The sequence below is a fragment of the Pholis gunnellus genome, assembly GCF_910591455.1.
Source record: "Pholis gunnellus genome assembly, chromosome: 20".
Lineage (NCBI taxonomy): Eukaryota > Metazoa > Chordata > Actinopteri > Perciformes > Pholidae > Pholis > Pholis gunnellus.
The window spans coordinates 20,662,843-20,680,989 of NC_136547.1; the positions used below are offsets into that span (position 1 = coordinate 20,662,843).

General features: G+C 44.0%; 1 protein-coding gene across 1 annotated transcript in view; it reads right to left on the bottom strand.

The window, feature by feature from the left end:
* The window catches only part of sugct (succinyl-CoA:glutarate-CoA transferase), a 41,549-nt gene that overhangs the window by 15,404 nt on the left and 7,998 nt on the right, over positions 1-18,147 (bottom strand). Inside the window, exons 9-11 of the mRNA XM_079181181.1 lie at positions 14,574-14,645; positions 14,271-14,368; positions 13,500-13,602 (exon numbers count right to left, since the gene is read on the bottom strand). Of these exons, the coding sequence (XP_079037307.1) occupies positions 13,500-13,602; positions 14,271-14,368; positions 14,574-14,645 (273 nt within the window). The remainder of the gene's footprint in view (positions 1-13,499; positions 13,603-14,270; positions 14,369-14,573; positions 14,646-18,147) is intronic.

Consider the following 18,147-nt stretch of genomic DNA (forward strand, 5'->3'; position numbering starts at 1 on the left):
AGGAAACAACGAGGAGGAGAGGAAGAGGAGGACAAAGAGGAGAGGATGAAAGGAAGAGGAGAGGAGGAAGAGGAGGACAAATGGGAGAGGAGGAGGAGATCAAAGCCCCTTCAGAGCGGTGAGGGGTTTGTTGCTCAGAGGCACATCAGCAGTGATGAAGAAGATCTGTTGTTTCAAATGATAAACAAAATGTCTGGTGTTAGCGGTTAGCCTGCTAGCTACCAACAAGCCCGGTAAAGAGTCACTACAACAAAGCTGGTTCTGGTTCTGGTTCAACTAGTGAACCGTCTGAGAACACAGACTAGAGAGTCAAGTCATTAGATCGCTGTCTACGAGCCCGGCTATGCTAACGGCAACCAACACCACCACAACAACAACAACAACAACACCACCACAACAACAACAACAACAACAACCAACACCACCACAACAACAACAACAACAACAACACCACCACAACAACAACAACAACAACACCACCACAACAACAACAACAACAACAACACCACCACAACAACAACAACAACAACAACACCACCACAACAACAACAACACCACCACAACAACAACAACAACAACAACAACAACACCACCACAACAACAACAACAACAACAACAACAACACCACAACAACAACAACAACAACAACACCACCACAACAACAACAACAACAACAACAACATCGGACTATTTCGTCCCTTTAACTCAGGGGCCACATCAGCATCACGGTCCTCAAAGGTTGTAAATGTCAGACTGTGTAAATGTGACATATCGGTAAATAACTTTGATTATTGTTTATTCAAGTGTACAAATATATTTAAGCACATTTCTGTTATTAAATCCTTTTAATTTAGGGTAAAGAAACCCACATTACTCTATCACACTATTAAAGAAAATAACAAATATCACATATTACAAATATCATCAAACACAAGTTGTTACAATAACTTTGTTCAAAGCTTAAAATGCTTTCATGGGTGCGTTTGCACAACGCAGGTGAAGTATTTCATGTGTTGTAAAGACTCGTTTAAAGTCTTCAATGTGCTCACAACACATTCACATGTTAATGTAGAGTAACCAGCCAACGAGCTGCTCATGTGTGTTCAGGTATCTCATCATTATGTCTTTGGGGATATTATTTATTTTGCTGGCGGATTCGTGGGACACATAAAACGACGTGGCGGGCCGGACTCGGTTTGGTTCATAGAACGCCGTTTTGTTTCTTTTTCTCTCAGAATGAGATCCAAAAACATCAGAAGAAGTGTGAGAACCTCGTCAGGTTTGGGTTTCATCCTTCAGTTTCATTTGAGCTTCTAACTTGTGTGTTTTTGCTCAGAAGGTTCATTAAAGTCTGCCTCCGGTTACAGGCTTTGTTGTTCAGATATAATCAGTCTGCATGTTTGTGTTGAGAAGACGTTTTCTTTGGACCAACACTCTGAGTTCTGGTTCTTTTGGATGTTTCATCAAAAATTCTGGTTCTTCCAAGAAACATTTAGCTTCTCAATTCAGCATTTGTTTGTGTAAAATCAAACAAACTGCCTCCTTCTCTTTCTACACACGCTCTGTGATAGTTTCAGTCTGAGAGTGTTGATGATAGTCTGTGATCCAGATCAGTTGAGCTCAGGTTCAGGCCCGAACGATGGGAAAGTACGGCGAACTTTTAAAAACACACACTGTGGCAGAAACACAGGAAATACGGTAAACTACGGCATCGACCTACTGAACATCGCTATAAGATATCAAAGAAACACAAACGTTTCAAATGAAATACCTCATCTCTGAACACATGGCAGAGGGTTCCACAGCATCACACGGACAGGACAAGAGGTCAGGAAGGACATGTGACGAAGGAGGACGAAGAGAAGACGAGAGGACGAAGAGAAGACGAGAGGAGGACGAAGAGAAGACGAGAGGACGAAGAGAAGACGAGAGGAGGACGAAGAGAAGACGAGAGGAGGACGGAGAGAAGACGAGAGGACGAAGAGAAGACGAGAGGAGGACGGAGAGAAGACGAGAGGACGAAGAGAAGACGAGAGGAGGACGAAGAGAAGACGAGAAGACGAAGAGAAGACGAGAGGAGGACGGAGAGAAGACGAGAGGACGAAGAGAAGACGAGAGGAGGACGAAGAGAAGACGAGAGGAGGACGGAGAGAAGACGAGAGGACGAAGAGAAGACGAGAGGAGGACGGAGAGAAGACGAGAGGACGAAGAGAAGACGAGAGGAGGACGAAGAGAAGACGAGAAGACGAAGAGAAGACGAGAGGAGGACGGAGAGAAGACGAGAGGACGAAGAGAAGACGAGAGGACGAAGAGAAGACGAGAGGAGGACGAGACCAGAGAGGTGAAAGATAAAAACAGAACCACAGCAGCACACAGTGAGCTCAGCGACGAGTCGACTGAAGAAGAGGACGAGGGGACGAAGTGTGAAGAAGAATAAATGGAAACTAAAGCTGATGTTAGCTTCTTGTTAGCTTATACTGCTAGCGTGATCATCTGAACCCGATGCTTTCTGATTTCTCCTTTAATCGTTCTTATGAATAATAATTACACATTATTGATTTAACAGAGGCAACGGTGAATCAAATGTATGAATGAGAGTGAAATGTCTCCGTCGGTTTTACTGTGAAACTCCTACTGCTAATAACAGTATTATGGGATGTGGCTACATCCAGATCTCCAGACGCCAACAGTAACCGAACTAAAGGATGAAGAACACAGACAGACGAGATGTTTGTAGACGGTCACGTGTGTTCACGGCTGCTGGAGGGTTCAGCTCGGTCAGTTCAAGTTCCCTCCGATCTGCTGTAACTCTCAGCGTCCTCCTCCTCACGCCGTCCGTCGCTACACGTTTCCACATTCGCTCTGCGAGGTTCTCAGACTTCGTAGCGTACCTGGGTTTTATCAAATCCACCTCTCGCACTTTCCCAGATGTCCCAGAGCCGCTGAGGGTTTGCAGCTGATTGTTTCCTTACATTAGCCTCCCTCGGCTCCGTCACATCCTCCGCCCACTCTGATTGCCGTCAACAAAGAGCCCCGGCTTATTCCTTTTCCACGCGGTCACTCGGAGGTCACGGCCGAGTCCTGGACGTCTGGACCGACCCCGCTCCTGGTTTACTGGTAATCTGGGCCGGTTCAGGGCTCGCACGGTCTGATGAATGTTGTTCACCGTCCTCGTGGACCCGATGAACGCCAGACGTGTTCTCAGGTCTTTCACTAAGATGAGCGACGGGTTCTCACAGTTCCTTAAGGACCAGTATTTCCCTCACTAATGGATCCTTAAGGTTCGGACTCTGAGGAGTCGCCGTGAAACACCACCTGGTCCTTAAAAACTCTAAAAGCAGTTTAAAGGGACAGCGCTGCGTTTATTCACTGTAACGAGTCAAATGATGTCTGAACTCTAACCACTGAAGACCATTCTTCAGCATCTCATCTCAAGCTGCACTTACTCACATGGAACACAGATCTACATCCTGACTGAGTTTAAACTCGTGCAGCTCATCACAAACACACAACATGAACTAATAACGATGATAGAACTCTCTGAGGACAGACTGTTTCTGAATGATCTCTAAACATTTATGTTTCTTGTTCCTAATCAGACTTCGCTCAGACAGTGACGGTCTCATAACTGTCGTATTTACGTATATTAATATATACATATATATACATATATATACATATATATATACATATATATACATATATACACATATATATGTATATATATGTGTATATATACACATATGACCACTACTGTCATGGCCACCGGCTGAACTGGTCTGCTCCCAGTTTGAACATGTGGAAGTAAAAGCAGGCAGAGCGTCTCCCTGGATGAATAAAAGGTTTAACGAGCAGCTGTAATCCCAGCGTGACCTCTGACCTCTGACCTCTGACTGGTTCACTCTGAACAACACACACACACACACACACACACACACACACTGAACTCTGCATGATTAATAATCCTGCTTCACTTCAACAACGTCATCCTCAAGAGGAAGAACGTGAATCACGGACGGACAAACGAGTAAAGAGGAAGAAAACAAAAAGACAAAATGATGAAACAAAAACAACTTGTTTTCATTTGAACTGGAGGAAAATATGAGGATCTGTGGTTCCAGATTAAACCATCTGTAAAGAACCAGAACATGAATCAACTCATATGAATGTCTCCAGGAGAAACGGTCTAAAGATGTCGGACAAACCGGTTCTTACTAGTTTTATGACTCTGCTAACAGACCTCTGCACCTGTGCAGCCAGCATTTGGGAACGTTCACAGTGTTTGCAGTGAAGGGGTTAAAACATGGCTCCTTCACTGGGAGATAAACCGGAGGCTTGAACGCGTCTGTTCTACAAGAAGCCACTCCAGCGATGGACACCAATTACTGTGAAGAGGGAACAGGTCGTACAGCACCGAGCTACGAGATGACGGGCGGAGGTCATCGAGTTCCTGTCTTCCTCTTCCAAATACATCATAAAAACATCTGACCTCTGCGATCAGTCGCAGGTAATCTGAGACAGACTGAGGCCAGCAGCAGCTTACAGGAGAGATCAGACCTGAAGCCATCTTCTGTCATTAACGTTAATATAGAACTGATATGGACATGTAGTGGAGTGTGTCTATATTTGTTGGCAATGCATTTCATTTCTCACTGACTTTGCTCGTTTTTGAGACTCTTTTTGCTTTAGTGAGCCAGAAGCAGATAATATATACGATAGTCAGGATGTAAGGAGACAACATGGTGAGAAACCAAACTATCGGACACATTCAAATGTTGACCTGATGAAAAATCAGAGGATCAGCAGAGTGATTACATCCTCAGGGGAGCATGAATGAGGAACAGGTTTCATGTCCACGAGGCAGTGAAATACGGATTCCTAAGCCTTCGATGGTTCAGACATCCATCATGACAAAGACTGAGCCTGTGAACAAAGTTATTCTTTATATAAAGGGAAGTTTACTAATAATATCTAACAGCTCAGTATGACAGCCAGTACTTGTCTTTATCATTTGACCGATATACTCTTTTTTTACAGACGAGTTTCTGACGTTCAGGAAGTCTGTTTGTTCACTTCAGCTTCGTTTATGGAAACAAACATTCCACATTTCTTGTTCATAACTTCACAAAGTCATCTCTACTGTAACTCGCTCCACTCCTCTTTCAAACATCACTGAAACAAAAGACTCCTAGACACACACCGATATACAGGAGGGTCTTCATAGACAGTTAGAAAGAGGAATACATCCGTCACTGTGTTCAGCAGATGATAAGAGCTATTAGTCACAGGAGACGGCAGCGGGCCGGAGCAGATCCTCTAATTGAGTTTCAAGAGTCTTCACGGACAGAAAAAGACAAATGTGCTCAGGCCATCATTCTTCCAGCAGACACAGTGATCACCGGAGGAAACAAAACCGCTGGAATTACAGCGATTCAAGAGCTCTCATAAAAACACAGAGAGACAAACCAACAGGGACTCCCGTCAGAAGAACCTCCGTCAGTCATTTCTGGAACAATCTCAGATCGCGTGGAGCTCCACGATGCAGAGCTCAGGGTGGTGGAAGTATGATATCGCTCCGGCAAAATACTTTTATACCTCGAGAAATGCTTTGGTCCCATATGTTTTGTGGGAAAGCTAATTGCTTTTTTTGGTCCAAGAACACGTGACGGTTGGTATCGTCTACCTCCAGAGCTCCAGTGTTCTGTGTGTTGTTTTGTGTATTTACTCAGTCGCCAGGTTTATTCTACTTCATAATGTCAAAGAACTAAATGAATCTGTGCAAGTTGGTGGAAACTAAGACTTTCAGGTTAGAAAAAGACACCAACATTTAACCAGGAACTCCGTTCTACTCTGTTAGTCACTCAAGTTCTCAGGAGCGGTTGTTGTAGGAGAAGTGTGTGAATGTTTGTAGATATATATATCTTCAGTATGAACACTAAGCAGCAGGTTGGACTCATTCAGAACAGATTTTAGGATATAGTTGTCTACATATGTCTCATTGTCCACTCGACTCCCTCTGTGATCAGTTTCATTGTGATCTTGGATCAACATACAGGAAGATACTTTTTAGCAACACAATATTGTGTCATCTTTGACATTGTCCATAAAAGGTTGTTGCACTGTGGAAAATTTCAACAAACATGTTTCATTCAGCCAATTCACATGGAATGGATTATTATGTGAACGTTGGGAATGTAGAACATTAATATTTGGCATCTAGGCTTGGACCACATCACTCCCCACAACAAGCACCATAAACTATAACAAACTACAATGTTTAAGTTCATATGATTTACTAAACTGACAGAAGGGGATAACATTCATTCATTGGGTTGAAAAACGTTGAATCGTAAAATGAGCTTCACCATCAATCAAATGTCACTTCACTTCCAGCAAACTTGTCACTGAACAATTTGACCCTCGATTTCTTTTTTTAAATGAGTATATATCACTTTTAAGTTCTAAATGCATAAATAATCTTCAGTGTTCTTCCTTACAGCTTCACATTTTACTTTCTAGGAAGCCGTCATTTATTTCTGGGTCTGTGATTTCTATCTGTACGTGATGGAGCTTCCTCCCAGGAGCACTTTGTTTGTACAGCCGGACGTTATGACGGATCCAATGAAGAAGGCCCTCAGCGTTTTACCTCCACGTGTGTTCTCTCATCACTTTTCAGTGTCTGACACTTAAAAAAAAATGTTTTCTATCATCCAAACTCCTCTCGCAGTAGAGTTATAGGAAGCTCTCCCTGCTGACTCAGCACTCCCTCTGATAACAGACCAAGATGATTTCTCTGGTGAAGAAATGTGTTTGGGAGCAGATGAGGAGGCTGAGTGGTCTTCTAAACCATCAGTGTCTGCTAACGGAGCTCCATGACCTCCTAAAACACTCCTCAGTCTTTACTCTGAGCCGATCAGGAAGGATTTGTTATCAATATAATACGACGTCACTTAGAAATATAAATATGAGCCAGATGAAGGGAAAACAAACTGGAGAACATGAAACATTGCACTAGCTGACGGGCATCCGCTCGACTTGACTGGAAATGAAGGAGAATGACATGACGGCAATAAATGTCCGGACATGAACCGGAGACCTTTGGCTCAAGGACGGCACCTTAACCCCTTGGACACACCCTCAAACATCAGAGCCTCTTCCACCAGGTCTAACTGTAAAACCATTTGCTTTATGTGATCAGTAACGTGATGATTTCTTTACATAACGCTTGCTAATGACTGATGACCAATCTAACGTCATTAGGCCTCAGTCGGACCGAAGGATGCACCGATCAGGTGATGCTCATCCACATCTGACCATTCAGAAGACACTGAAGATGTTTCATTATTATATATTATACAACATTGAGTCCATAAATGTGTGTACCAGAGGTCAAAGTTATCTGCTTTACTTTAAAACTACAAAAACATGTGAAAGTGTTTTTTGTCTTCAATGGTGGAAACTTTTGGAGTGAGTCATCACCTCCGCATTCATTCATCCAGCCCCCCCACTCTCACAGACCAGCAATATATTTCCCCGAGCTGCGTTTAGCTGTCAGCTCGTGGCTTATCTGGTTATCTGGGAACAGTCGGGGATTAGGGTCTACGTGACCTGGAGGAAGCTTCAAGTCTGTCAACATGACTTTAAATCCAGCAGACATTAGTTAATATCTGTGGAGGAAGAATGTCAAAGTGTCAAGAAAGTTTCCTTCTTCAGGAAGTTTGATCCAAAGTGTCCTTATGGACATAGGTATTGTACTGTGTACCCCCCCCCCCCCCTCATGTGATTGTTAAACATTTAACTTAGTGGCTCACTCTGAGGGATCAAATCCTGACATTTACTGAGGAAGGTTTAGAATTACACGCTTTCAAACATCGCAACCCGATCTTCATTCGGACCCTTAGTCTACGTAAAGTGACACAGCACCACATGGTGCGACGTCTACATTTGTACAGTTGTGGCATGATGTCTAAATGTAGACGTGAATGTTATGTTATCAAGCAGATCAGACAGATTCTCCTCCCCTCCCCATACATGTCCATCCGCTCAGTATAGATTTATAGGGATCATTTCCTTGAAAGTCTCAGAATGTGGATCTCTGGGGGAAACTAGATCACTTCTCGTAGAACCTTTCCACGGTCTGATCCATCAGGATATACTGCCACGCTTGGTAAATACGGACGGATGCATATTGCTGCATTTAATCTCTCTATTACCTCGGTGTGTACAACTCGGAGAAGAGATTGGATCTCTGGTGATACTGAAGGATGGATCCCAGTGACCTGAGAGGAAGATTTTTGTCTTTCTTCAGACCTTTGATCCCTCCACCTGACCCGAATGGAGGGGCTGCTTCTCAGAAATGTGCCTGGAGGCTGAGGTCCTCGTGATCCAAGAGTGGGAGTCAGCTGAAGACGGACGTCTTCGGCTGCAGCCGTTTTATGGTGTTTCTGCTTTATTTGACAGTTTCCAGACAGTAATAAAGGTAATTTGTAGAGCCGGTGTCCAAAAGTAGATACAAATAGCTCGATAGATGACTATATTTCACAAGAGAGAGATTGTAGGAAGTAAAATCTCTGAGGTTTTTGTGGCTCAGTAAACGCACCACAAGATACAGGGTTCAATTCCTTGGAGCAAGGCACCGAGACTGCCACGGTGACAATGTAAAGTTCCTTGAGCAAGACATCAACAGTCGGAGTAGATGATTTAGTCCACCTGATATAAGAGCAAGGCACTAATGCTGCCAGGGTTTGAGGTTCAATTCTCCAAAGAAAGAAGCCGACACTTCCAGCATTAGCCAATCATTTCACTTGAGCAAGGCACTCAAACTGCTAAGGTTTGGAGTTAAACTCTCTGGAGCAAGTCAGTGAGATGTGAGCATGAGTAACTAGCAAAGCAGGGGTTGGGAGTTCAATTCCTTGAGTCCCAGTTTATCACTCCAAGAGCAAGGCGCTAACATTGCAAGAGTTGGGTTTGCTTCCTGTTGGAAAGGGTTCAATTCCCAGATTCCCAGTGTAGTTGAAGTTCTGCTGAGTATAGAGCAAGGCACTAGCACTGCCAGAGGTGGGTGGTTTGAGTCTCATTTATCTGATCCTACATGTTAGGTATCCACTTCAGAGGCTGTTTAGCTTCCAGCTGGGATAAATCAAGCGCACCTCCAGTAGTCAGAATATTGAAGCCATATTGAGCTGGATATTTTCTGCAGGACCTGGCCGCTGCCCAGAGGACATGACAGATACATGGACCGGATCGGAGTCGTAAAAACAAGGTTGGTTACTCCCGAAACTCTTGAGAGACAGAAAGAGAGCAACAAGAGGGCCGAGAAACAGGAAATAGGGAAACGGTAAAGATGAGAAAAATATGAGGCAAGAGAAACGTAATGAAGAGAAGACACAACATGGAGAGAACACTACTGTTTCTGCATCGACAGTGGGCCTCATGTTCTACTAAACCTTTCTTTGTTTGGACGATTGTTACGAGTCAGATTCATGAATCTCTCTTTACTGCGATCATCTAAAATGAGCTGTATAAAAGATATTTTTCAGCCTGAGATTTTGGGCTAGCTTCATCCACTAAATGTTCACCAGAGTAAAAAAAAGAGTTTCACACCACAGAGCTTCCAGTCCTGCAGCCAGGCTTCAGCACACAAAGAGAGAGAACACATGTATATAAATACAATTATATTAAAGCCTTTAACAACGTCATCAGAGCAGAGCTGTGACTGAAGAGGGAACCATTTGACATGAAGATAGATGAGACGACATTCAATTACAGGTGAAGACACACACTCCTTCACTCAAGCCCTGTTTCCATTCAATTGTCAAGTGAAGTGAAAAAGGGGTATTAGACGTGTTTTTATCAAATGGTTTGGAGACAGTAAAACCAGTAAACAAGTCGAGGTTGAACCAGAAACATCATCTAACGTCTAATTAGGTCTTAAAAGGTTGAGACAACTAAACTACTTAGTTAAATTGAGACAACTAAACTACTTAGATTGAGACAACTACACTACTTAGATTGAGACAACTAAACTACTTAGGTTGAGACAACTAAACTACTTAGTTAGATTGAGACAACTACACTACTTAGTTAGGTTTAGAAAATGATCGTTGTTTGGTTTACAATAACTACAGAAGTGTTTTAGGTTCCTTTCGTAGGTGTTGCAACGAGAGCCGTCCACCAAGCCGTCCAGTGAAAATACTTCAAACTGATGGTCAGAAAATAAACCATGGTTTCATTCTACAGGAGAATCCTGAGCTTCTGGACTTTAAAATGTGGAAGCAGGAAAGATACTGAAGAAGAAGAAGAAGAAGAAGAAGAAGAGGACAGTCGCAGCAAGACGGCAGAGAAACACAGAAACAGATGAGGGAGGGAGTTCTTGGCGTTTTTCTAAATGACTTCCAGATCCCGGTCTTTGGACCGGTGCCATCATGATTAGCAGCAGCTTCTCAGCAGAACTGCTGTGTGGAGGAAACCTGCAGCTCCACACCGTCACGAAGCAGACAGAACGGCACTAACGGGACACGCCGCTGCTTTTACAGGATTCACTCCATTTACTCTCTGTTGAGCATTTTCAGAGTTACATCATCAGCTCCTGGATGTCCTTCCTTTAAAGCAGACACTGAGTTCAGTTCACTCATATCTAAAGATCAGTTTTAATGAAATCAATACAGCCCGCTGCCCTAAACTGCTTCGTGAATTATGTTTTAAGGGTATTTTGTCGTGTTTTTGACGTCTCACAAATGTGTTTAAAAAGAGTCATCGGAAGTGAAAAACCAGAAGAAGTTTTGTTGATTTTTTGTTTTCGTATTCATTTAAAGTTTTGAAATGTTTTTCACTAGTTTTGTAGTTTTTTTTGTTTTGCTTTGTTTCAATCTGACAAATGAAGTCATTTAAAGAGCAGCTTAGTTGTATGGGAACCTGATTTTGAGGGCGTATCTTCCAGCACAAAGGGAATAGATTGAGTTTAAATATAACGGTGAAACTACATTTATTATCACTGAACTCAACCAGCTAATATTTGGGACAGGCCTTTGTATTCTTTCACACAAGAAGTACTGTATTTAAACCTGTGTGAATGTTTGTAGACTCATGAGATATGGAGTAACATCAAAAAGAAAAAGGTGGAGAAAATAAACCCAGTGATGTTCACTCCTATAAGATAGGATGTGGTTCCACGTGTTTCCTGCCCAGCAGAACGCAGAGGAGGGCTTTTTTTCCCAGCATGCTCAGTGTAAACACAAGAGGACGATGTTAAATCTCAGTTTCTGCTCTGAGAGGAGATATTTTTGTTCTAATTGCAGCCGTCATGTGGGAAACATTTGCTGCCAGAGAGATGCAGGCAATTATGGGAGCAAAATAAATAGAGAGAGGAGCTGCTGTCAGCGCTCTGCATCAGGCCAGCTGCCCTGGAGCAAGGCATCGGTCCTGGAGCTGAGCCCAGCAGCAGGGAGGAGTCGATTAAAGATAATCAGAGATCAGACGAGCCGGCAGGGCTTCAGAGACACTGGAGGAGGTTTGTTCAGTCTATCGCTCTAATGAACTGTGAGCAGCATGTTGTGAGTATGAATAAAGGTCTCCAAGTCCCAGACGTAGACCTGATCCAGAACCACCCGAGGTGAACCTACCTGGACTGAAATAAAAAAAAGAGGAAGAAAGACCCCAACAAAAACGGCTAACGGTCCTCAGGCGGAAGTCGTGGACTTTGGTTCCACTTTACGAGCATCGATTGACGTACCGCGTGGTCACACACACACACACACACACACACACACACACACACACACACACACGATACTGAGCATGCTCAGATCGTCTCAGATCCACTGACTGACATATCGAGACCCGGGGGAGGAAGACGAGGCTCTCAGTCCGATCTGGTTCAGGAGAAACCAGAATCACCGACGATCAGGAGCTAACCGCTTCTCTGTTTGTTCCAGATGTGTGGAAACATCTGTATCTCCAGTCACAGGTGTGTGTGTGTGTGTGTGTGTGTGTGTGTGTGTGTGTGTGTGTGTGTGTGTGTGTGTGTGTGTGTGTGTGTGTGTCCTAACTCAGTTGAAAACAAGTTGGTGCAGCAGGATTAAAGAGGCAGATGGGCTGGTCTGACACACACACACTGAGTCATAGCTTTCATAGCCAGGTGGTGATGGGATCTGTTGTCCTCAGAACGTTCACAGACGGGGAGGACGGACAGGAGTCACACGTTTGTCTCCTGCGTGACACGCATGCTAATGTTAGCTTAGCATCAAACACAGCACCGTTTCATCATTTGACCAACAGAAACGTTTTCTCTCCACGGATCACGGTCGCAGTTTTTAAACACGCGGTGAAGTGAAACTAACCTGTTACGTGATTGAAGTGACGGATGTGAATTAAAATAAGTCCACGTTGACATGAACAGAGGTCTCCTGAGTCAGAGTCCACTTCCTTCCTACACCGACTCAATAAGTGTCCCTCGTAACAAAACCTGAACTTTAAGGATGTGTGTCTTTAAGAGAGTTCAAACGAGGCCAACGAGTCTCTCAATGAACGCTAACGTGACAGAAGCTGGAAACACACGCTCACGTCCAACAGATGGTCGCGTCAGCCGGCCACAACCCACCGGTGATGAAAACAAATGGGAGTCATGGGGAGGAGGCGGGGCTAAGGATTCTCACAGCTGATTGGGTGAGAGGGCAGACAACCGGGCCGCTAATCAAGGAGTTTGTTTTTATTTCAGAGAAAGAAAGAAAGAAAGAAAGAAAGAGGCTCGCTATGTGATTCATTTCTTTTGTGTTTCATTTGCTGCTGCGCACACACACACACACACACACACACACACACACACACACGTACACACAGACGCACACGTACACACACAGCAGTGTGTTCTTGTAGCCTGCTGAGTTGTGTAGTGTGTGAGCAGTGACTTATGTGTTTATAATCCATAGAGAGGAACAGTTTGATGAGCAGCCATGACACGACACACACACACACACACACACACACACACACACACACACACACACACCTGTGTTCACTTCAGGTACGTCCGTTAACCTCGATACCACAGCTGTGTCTCATTTTCAAAGTCAAAGAGAAACTGTTCACACCAGGAGACGACCTCCGGTTCTTTAAAGTGAAGTCAAAGCTTCACGTGTTAAAGCTGCATTCTCTCTAGTGTCCACCAGGGGGCGACTCCTCTGGTTGTATAGAAGTCTATGAGAAAATGACTCTACTTCTCTCTTGATTTATTACCTCAGTAAACGTTGTAAACATGAGTTTATGGTCTCAATCTCTAGTTTCTAGTCTCAGGTTTTTATTTTGACAGGCGTTTGATGTCAGTAACAAAGTGGTTATTAATAAACTGAGATAATAGATAATGGTAACGCTTCAGGTTTTAAATTATTACTTTGAGGCCCAATCAATAAAAGAATGACTTCGGAACATAATTTTCAAACTTAATATGTTTTCTAATATGTCCTTTGTGTTGCTGTGACGATGTGAATCTATTGAAGACTGACCTGTGGATCAGAGAAGACTTCCTGGATGCTGTTGATTGGTCCGACAGGAACACCGGAGCCCTCAAACATCCTCAGCCAATCAGCTGTCTTCTCCTGCAGAAACCTGAATAAATAACACAATAATCAGGGCAGGTTAACGCCTTATTATCACGTTAATGCATTCATTCATTAACGCAGACAACGATTTCATTTATTATTAATACATGTCTGTCTGTCTGTCTGTGTGTGTGTACCTCTGTGACAGTGTGTGTGTGTGTGTACCTCTGTGACAGTGTGTGTGTGTGTGTGTGTGTGTGTGTGTGTGTGTGTGTGTGTGTGTGTGTGTGTGTACCTCTGTGACAGTGTGTGTGTGTGTGTGTGTGTGTGTGTGTGTGTGTACCTCTGTGACAGTGTGTGTGTGTGTGTACCTCTGTGACAGTGTGTGTGTGTACCTCTGTGACAGTGTGTGTCTGTACCTCTGTGACAGTGTGTGTGTGTGTGTGTGTACCTCTGTGACAGTGTGTGTGTGTACCTCTGTGACAGTGTGTGTGTGTACCTCTGTGACAGTGTGTGTGTGTGTGTGTGTACCTCTGTGACAGTGTGTGTGTGTACCTCTGTGACAGTGTGTGTGTGTACCTCTGTGACAGTGTGTGTGTGTGTGTGTGTGTGTGTGTACCTCTGTGACAGTGCGTGTGTGTGTACCTCTGTGACAGTGTGTGTGTGTGTGTGTGTGTGTGTGTGTGTGTGTGTACCTCTGTGACAGTGTGTGTGTGTGTGTGTGTGTGTGTGTACCTCTGTGACAGTGTGTGCAGCAGTTCTTCACGGTTTTGGACTCTCAGCGTGTTGGTTTTGTACTCTGGTTTGTTTGTGAGCTCATTCAGCTGCAGAACCTGTAAACACACAAGTTAATACACAATAATTAATATATATTATTATCATAAAAGATCCTGAAAAGAAAGTATCATCAAATACACTAATGGATGTTCTGTACATTATATCTTTAAAAGAACTTCATGTATCGCTGTACATATATATTTACATACATGTGTACATGTGTACTTGTGTACTTGTGTACTTCAGTACACAGAGACTCACATTACAGACGTTGATGAACTGTTTGTCGTTGCCGGCAGCCACCACAAGATGTCCGTCTTTGGTTGTGAAGCCCTGAAACACACAGAACGTTCATGTCAGCTGAAGCTCCATGATGACGAAGATCACAGAGGTACCTGGTCCTCACATCACTCCTCATCATCACCTCCGTGTCCCGCTGGACTCTACATGTATTCTATTCATTGATTCAACAGTTCTGGAGATGGAGGTTAATCTGTCCCACATGAGCTCCATCAGAGGTTAATAAGCTGAAGCACGCCTGAGGACAGCTGTTTAAAGAGAACATCTGGAGGAAGGACACTTCTCCTGCCTCCTCTTCTTTATCTTCTCTCCTTCCCTTCTTCCTCTTTCTGTACTTTCTCCTCCTCTTCCTCTTTCCTCACAATTGCTTGTAATAAAAACTGGTGACCACATGAAAGAAGAACAAGAGCTGCTGTCATGCATCACACACACACACACACACACACACACATGCACACACACACACGCACGCACGCACGCACGCACGCACACACACACACACACACACACACACACACACACACAACCAGCGCCCACATCCCAGTGCTGAGTGTGTCCTCAGACCACTAACCCTTTAGTCACACCGCCGCCTCGCTTTCATCTCCGGCCCCAGGGAGTTGTGGGTAACGCAGTCCACCGGGGGGGGGGGGGGGGGGGGGACTACGGGGGGACGTTCATCCACAAAACCCTCAGAGAGGACTGGCGGACCGACTTCTGCGCCCCAACAAAGCTGTCAAAGAATTAACGCTCTACGTCTCTACGCAGCGTTGTAGCTTTGAGCTCCTCTTCTGTCTGGTTCAGTCTCAGACTGACATCAGAGCAGAGAGACGTAGTACAATAGCAAGTACTATGAGTACCTCTGAGATGTAGTACAATAACAAGTACTATGAGTACCTCTGAGGTGTAGTACAGTAACAAGTACTATAGTACCTCTGAGGTGTAGTACAGTATAAAGTAGGTAGATATAGTACTTTGTACTGTACTACGTCTCAGAGGTACTTATAGTACTTTGTACTGTCCTACGTCTCAGAGGTACTCATAGTACTTTGTGCTGTACTACGTCTCAGAGGTACGTATTGTCTTGTACGGGAGTTCAGCTCTTCCTTCCTGTCTCTCGTGTCTCTTCTTTGACACGGTGGATGTCTCAGTTTTGGGAGCTTCAGATTGACCCGTCTCAGAAATCACATGTGAACTTTGAGAAGTGGGGGCGGATGACTTCTTCAGCTCTAACGTCTTCCTCACGCAGCCGCAACCACAAAAACACACCAATAATTCTGTTGTTTCAAACCGTCCTGATCTCTGAAGAACCCTTTTCATCTCCGGAGCGCGGCATTGTGGGTAAGGCGGTTCACACGAGGATTAGATCCGAGCGTCGGACAATAACGCTCCGGCTGCTGAGAGACGAGCGACCACAAGAATGGAGCCGACATCAGGAGGAGCTGACGGTTTATCTGAAGGTTTAATGAGTCCACATGAGTCCTGAACCGCCGTCTCCCTCAGGCACTAATGTGAAGCAGGCTCAAACACAAAGACAAAAGAAATGTAAAAGATCTCTGTCAGGTTTGTTCTTAGGAGTCTTCAGAGATCCCTGAGACTTTGGTTCTGGTCCCCATAGAGTTCTACTGTTCAGCTCGGCTCATTCAGGAAGTCACCATAGAGTTCTACTGTTCAGCTCGACTCATTCAGGAAGCCACCATAGAGTTCTACTGTTCAGCTCGGCTCATTCATGAAGTCCCCATAGAGTTCTACTGTTCAGCTCGGCTCATTCACGAAGTCACCATAGAGTTCTACTGTTCAGCTCGGCTCATTAACGAAGTCACCATAGAGTTCTACTGTTCAGCTCGGCTCATTCACAAAGTCACCATAGAGTTCTACTGTTCAGCTCGGCTCATTCACGAAGTCACCATAGAGTTCTACTGTTCAGCTCGGCTCATTAACGAAGTCACCATAGAGTTCTACTGTTCAGCTCGGCTCATTCATGAAGTCACCATAGAGTTCTACTGTTCAGCTCGGCTCATTCACAAAGTCACCATAGAGTTCTACTGTTCAGCTCGGCTCATTCACGAAGTCACCATAGAGTTCTACTGTTCAGCTCGGCTCATTAACGAAGTCACCATAGAGTTCTACTGTTCAGCTCGACTCATTCAAGAAGTCCCCATAGAGTTCTACTGTTCAGCTTGACTCATTCACGAAGTCCCCATAGAGTTCTACTGTTCAGCTCGACTCATTAACGAAGTCACCATAGAGTTCTACTGTTCAGCTCGGCTCATTCACGAAGTCCCCATAGAGTTCTACTGTTCAGCTCGGCTCATTCACGAAGTCACCATAGAGTTCTACTGTTCAGCTCGACTCATTAACGAAGTCACCATAGAGTTCTACTGTTCAGCTCGGCTCATTCACGAAGTCACCATAGAGTTCTACTGTTCAGCTCGGCTCATTCACGAAGTCACCATAGAGTTCTACTGTTCAGCTCGACTCATTAACGAAGTCACCATAGAGTTCTACTGTTCAGCTCGACTCATTAACGAAGTCACCATAGAGTTCTACTGTTCAGCTCGGCTCATTAACGAAGTCACCATAGAGTTCTACTGTTCAGCTCGGCTCATTCATGAAGTCCCCATAGAGTTCTACCGTTCAGCTCGGCTCATTCACGAAGTCACCATAGAGTTCTACTGTTCAGCTCGACTCATTAACGAAGTCACCATAGAGTTCTACTGTTCAGCTCGGCTCATTAACGAAGTCACCATAGAGTTCTACTGTTCAGCTTGGCTCATTCATCTCCTTCCTGTCCAGTGAAAACCAGGTGATGTCACATGTTGTCAGGTGTTATAACAGAAGATGTGACCAGAGAACCTTCTGCATCTCCTCTTCTTTAGTTCTACGTTACATTTGACATGCTTCAGTGTTTCCTGTGTGGCTTTGTTTGCGTTTCGTCTCCATGCTCTTATTGTGAAAGGTCCAGCCGACGCCCCTGCATGCTTTGAGTTTTTGTGCCGCGCAGAAAGACGATAACTCTGGTTTTAACGACACCACAGAGACACCGAGGGACAAGAGAAATGTGTTGTATTTGAGCTGCGGATGTTTTCAATAAACCGGTGATCAGGACGGATTCTTTCAGATTATATTTTATAGCTCAGGAAAGTCGTGATAAAGAAATCAATAGATCAGTCTGAAATCTCGTGGTTTTATTGGTGGAAAAACCGAAGAAACATTTATCTGACGCACTTCCCAGAAAAACATCATGTTGTGTTTTACTTGATAGAAAAACAAAGATATGAATCAAGAGGTTTGGTCATACTACATTTAAGAGGGAAATATTGTTGTTTTTACTATTTTGCATCATTGTAGATTAAACTACCAGCAGTATATAAAGTCATTAAAGTGAGCTCCACATTTAAAGCGATGAACACATCAATGCATCAATAACATAACAGATGTTATTCTGCATAATGAGTACTTTTCGTACTTTAAGTATATTATGATGATATTTTTACAAAGTAACATTTTGATTGCAGGACGTTTACTTGTTACAGAG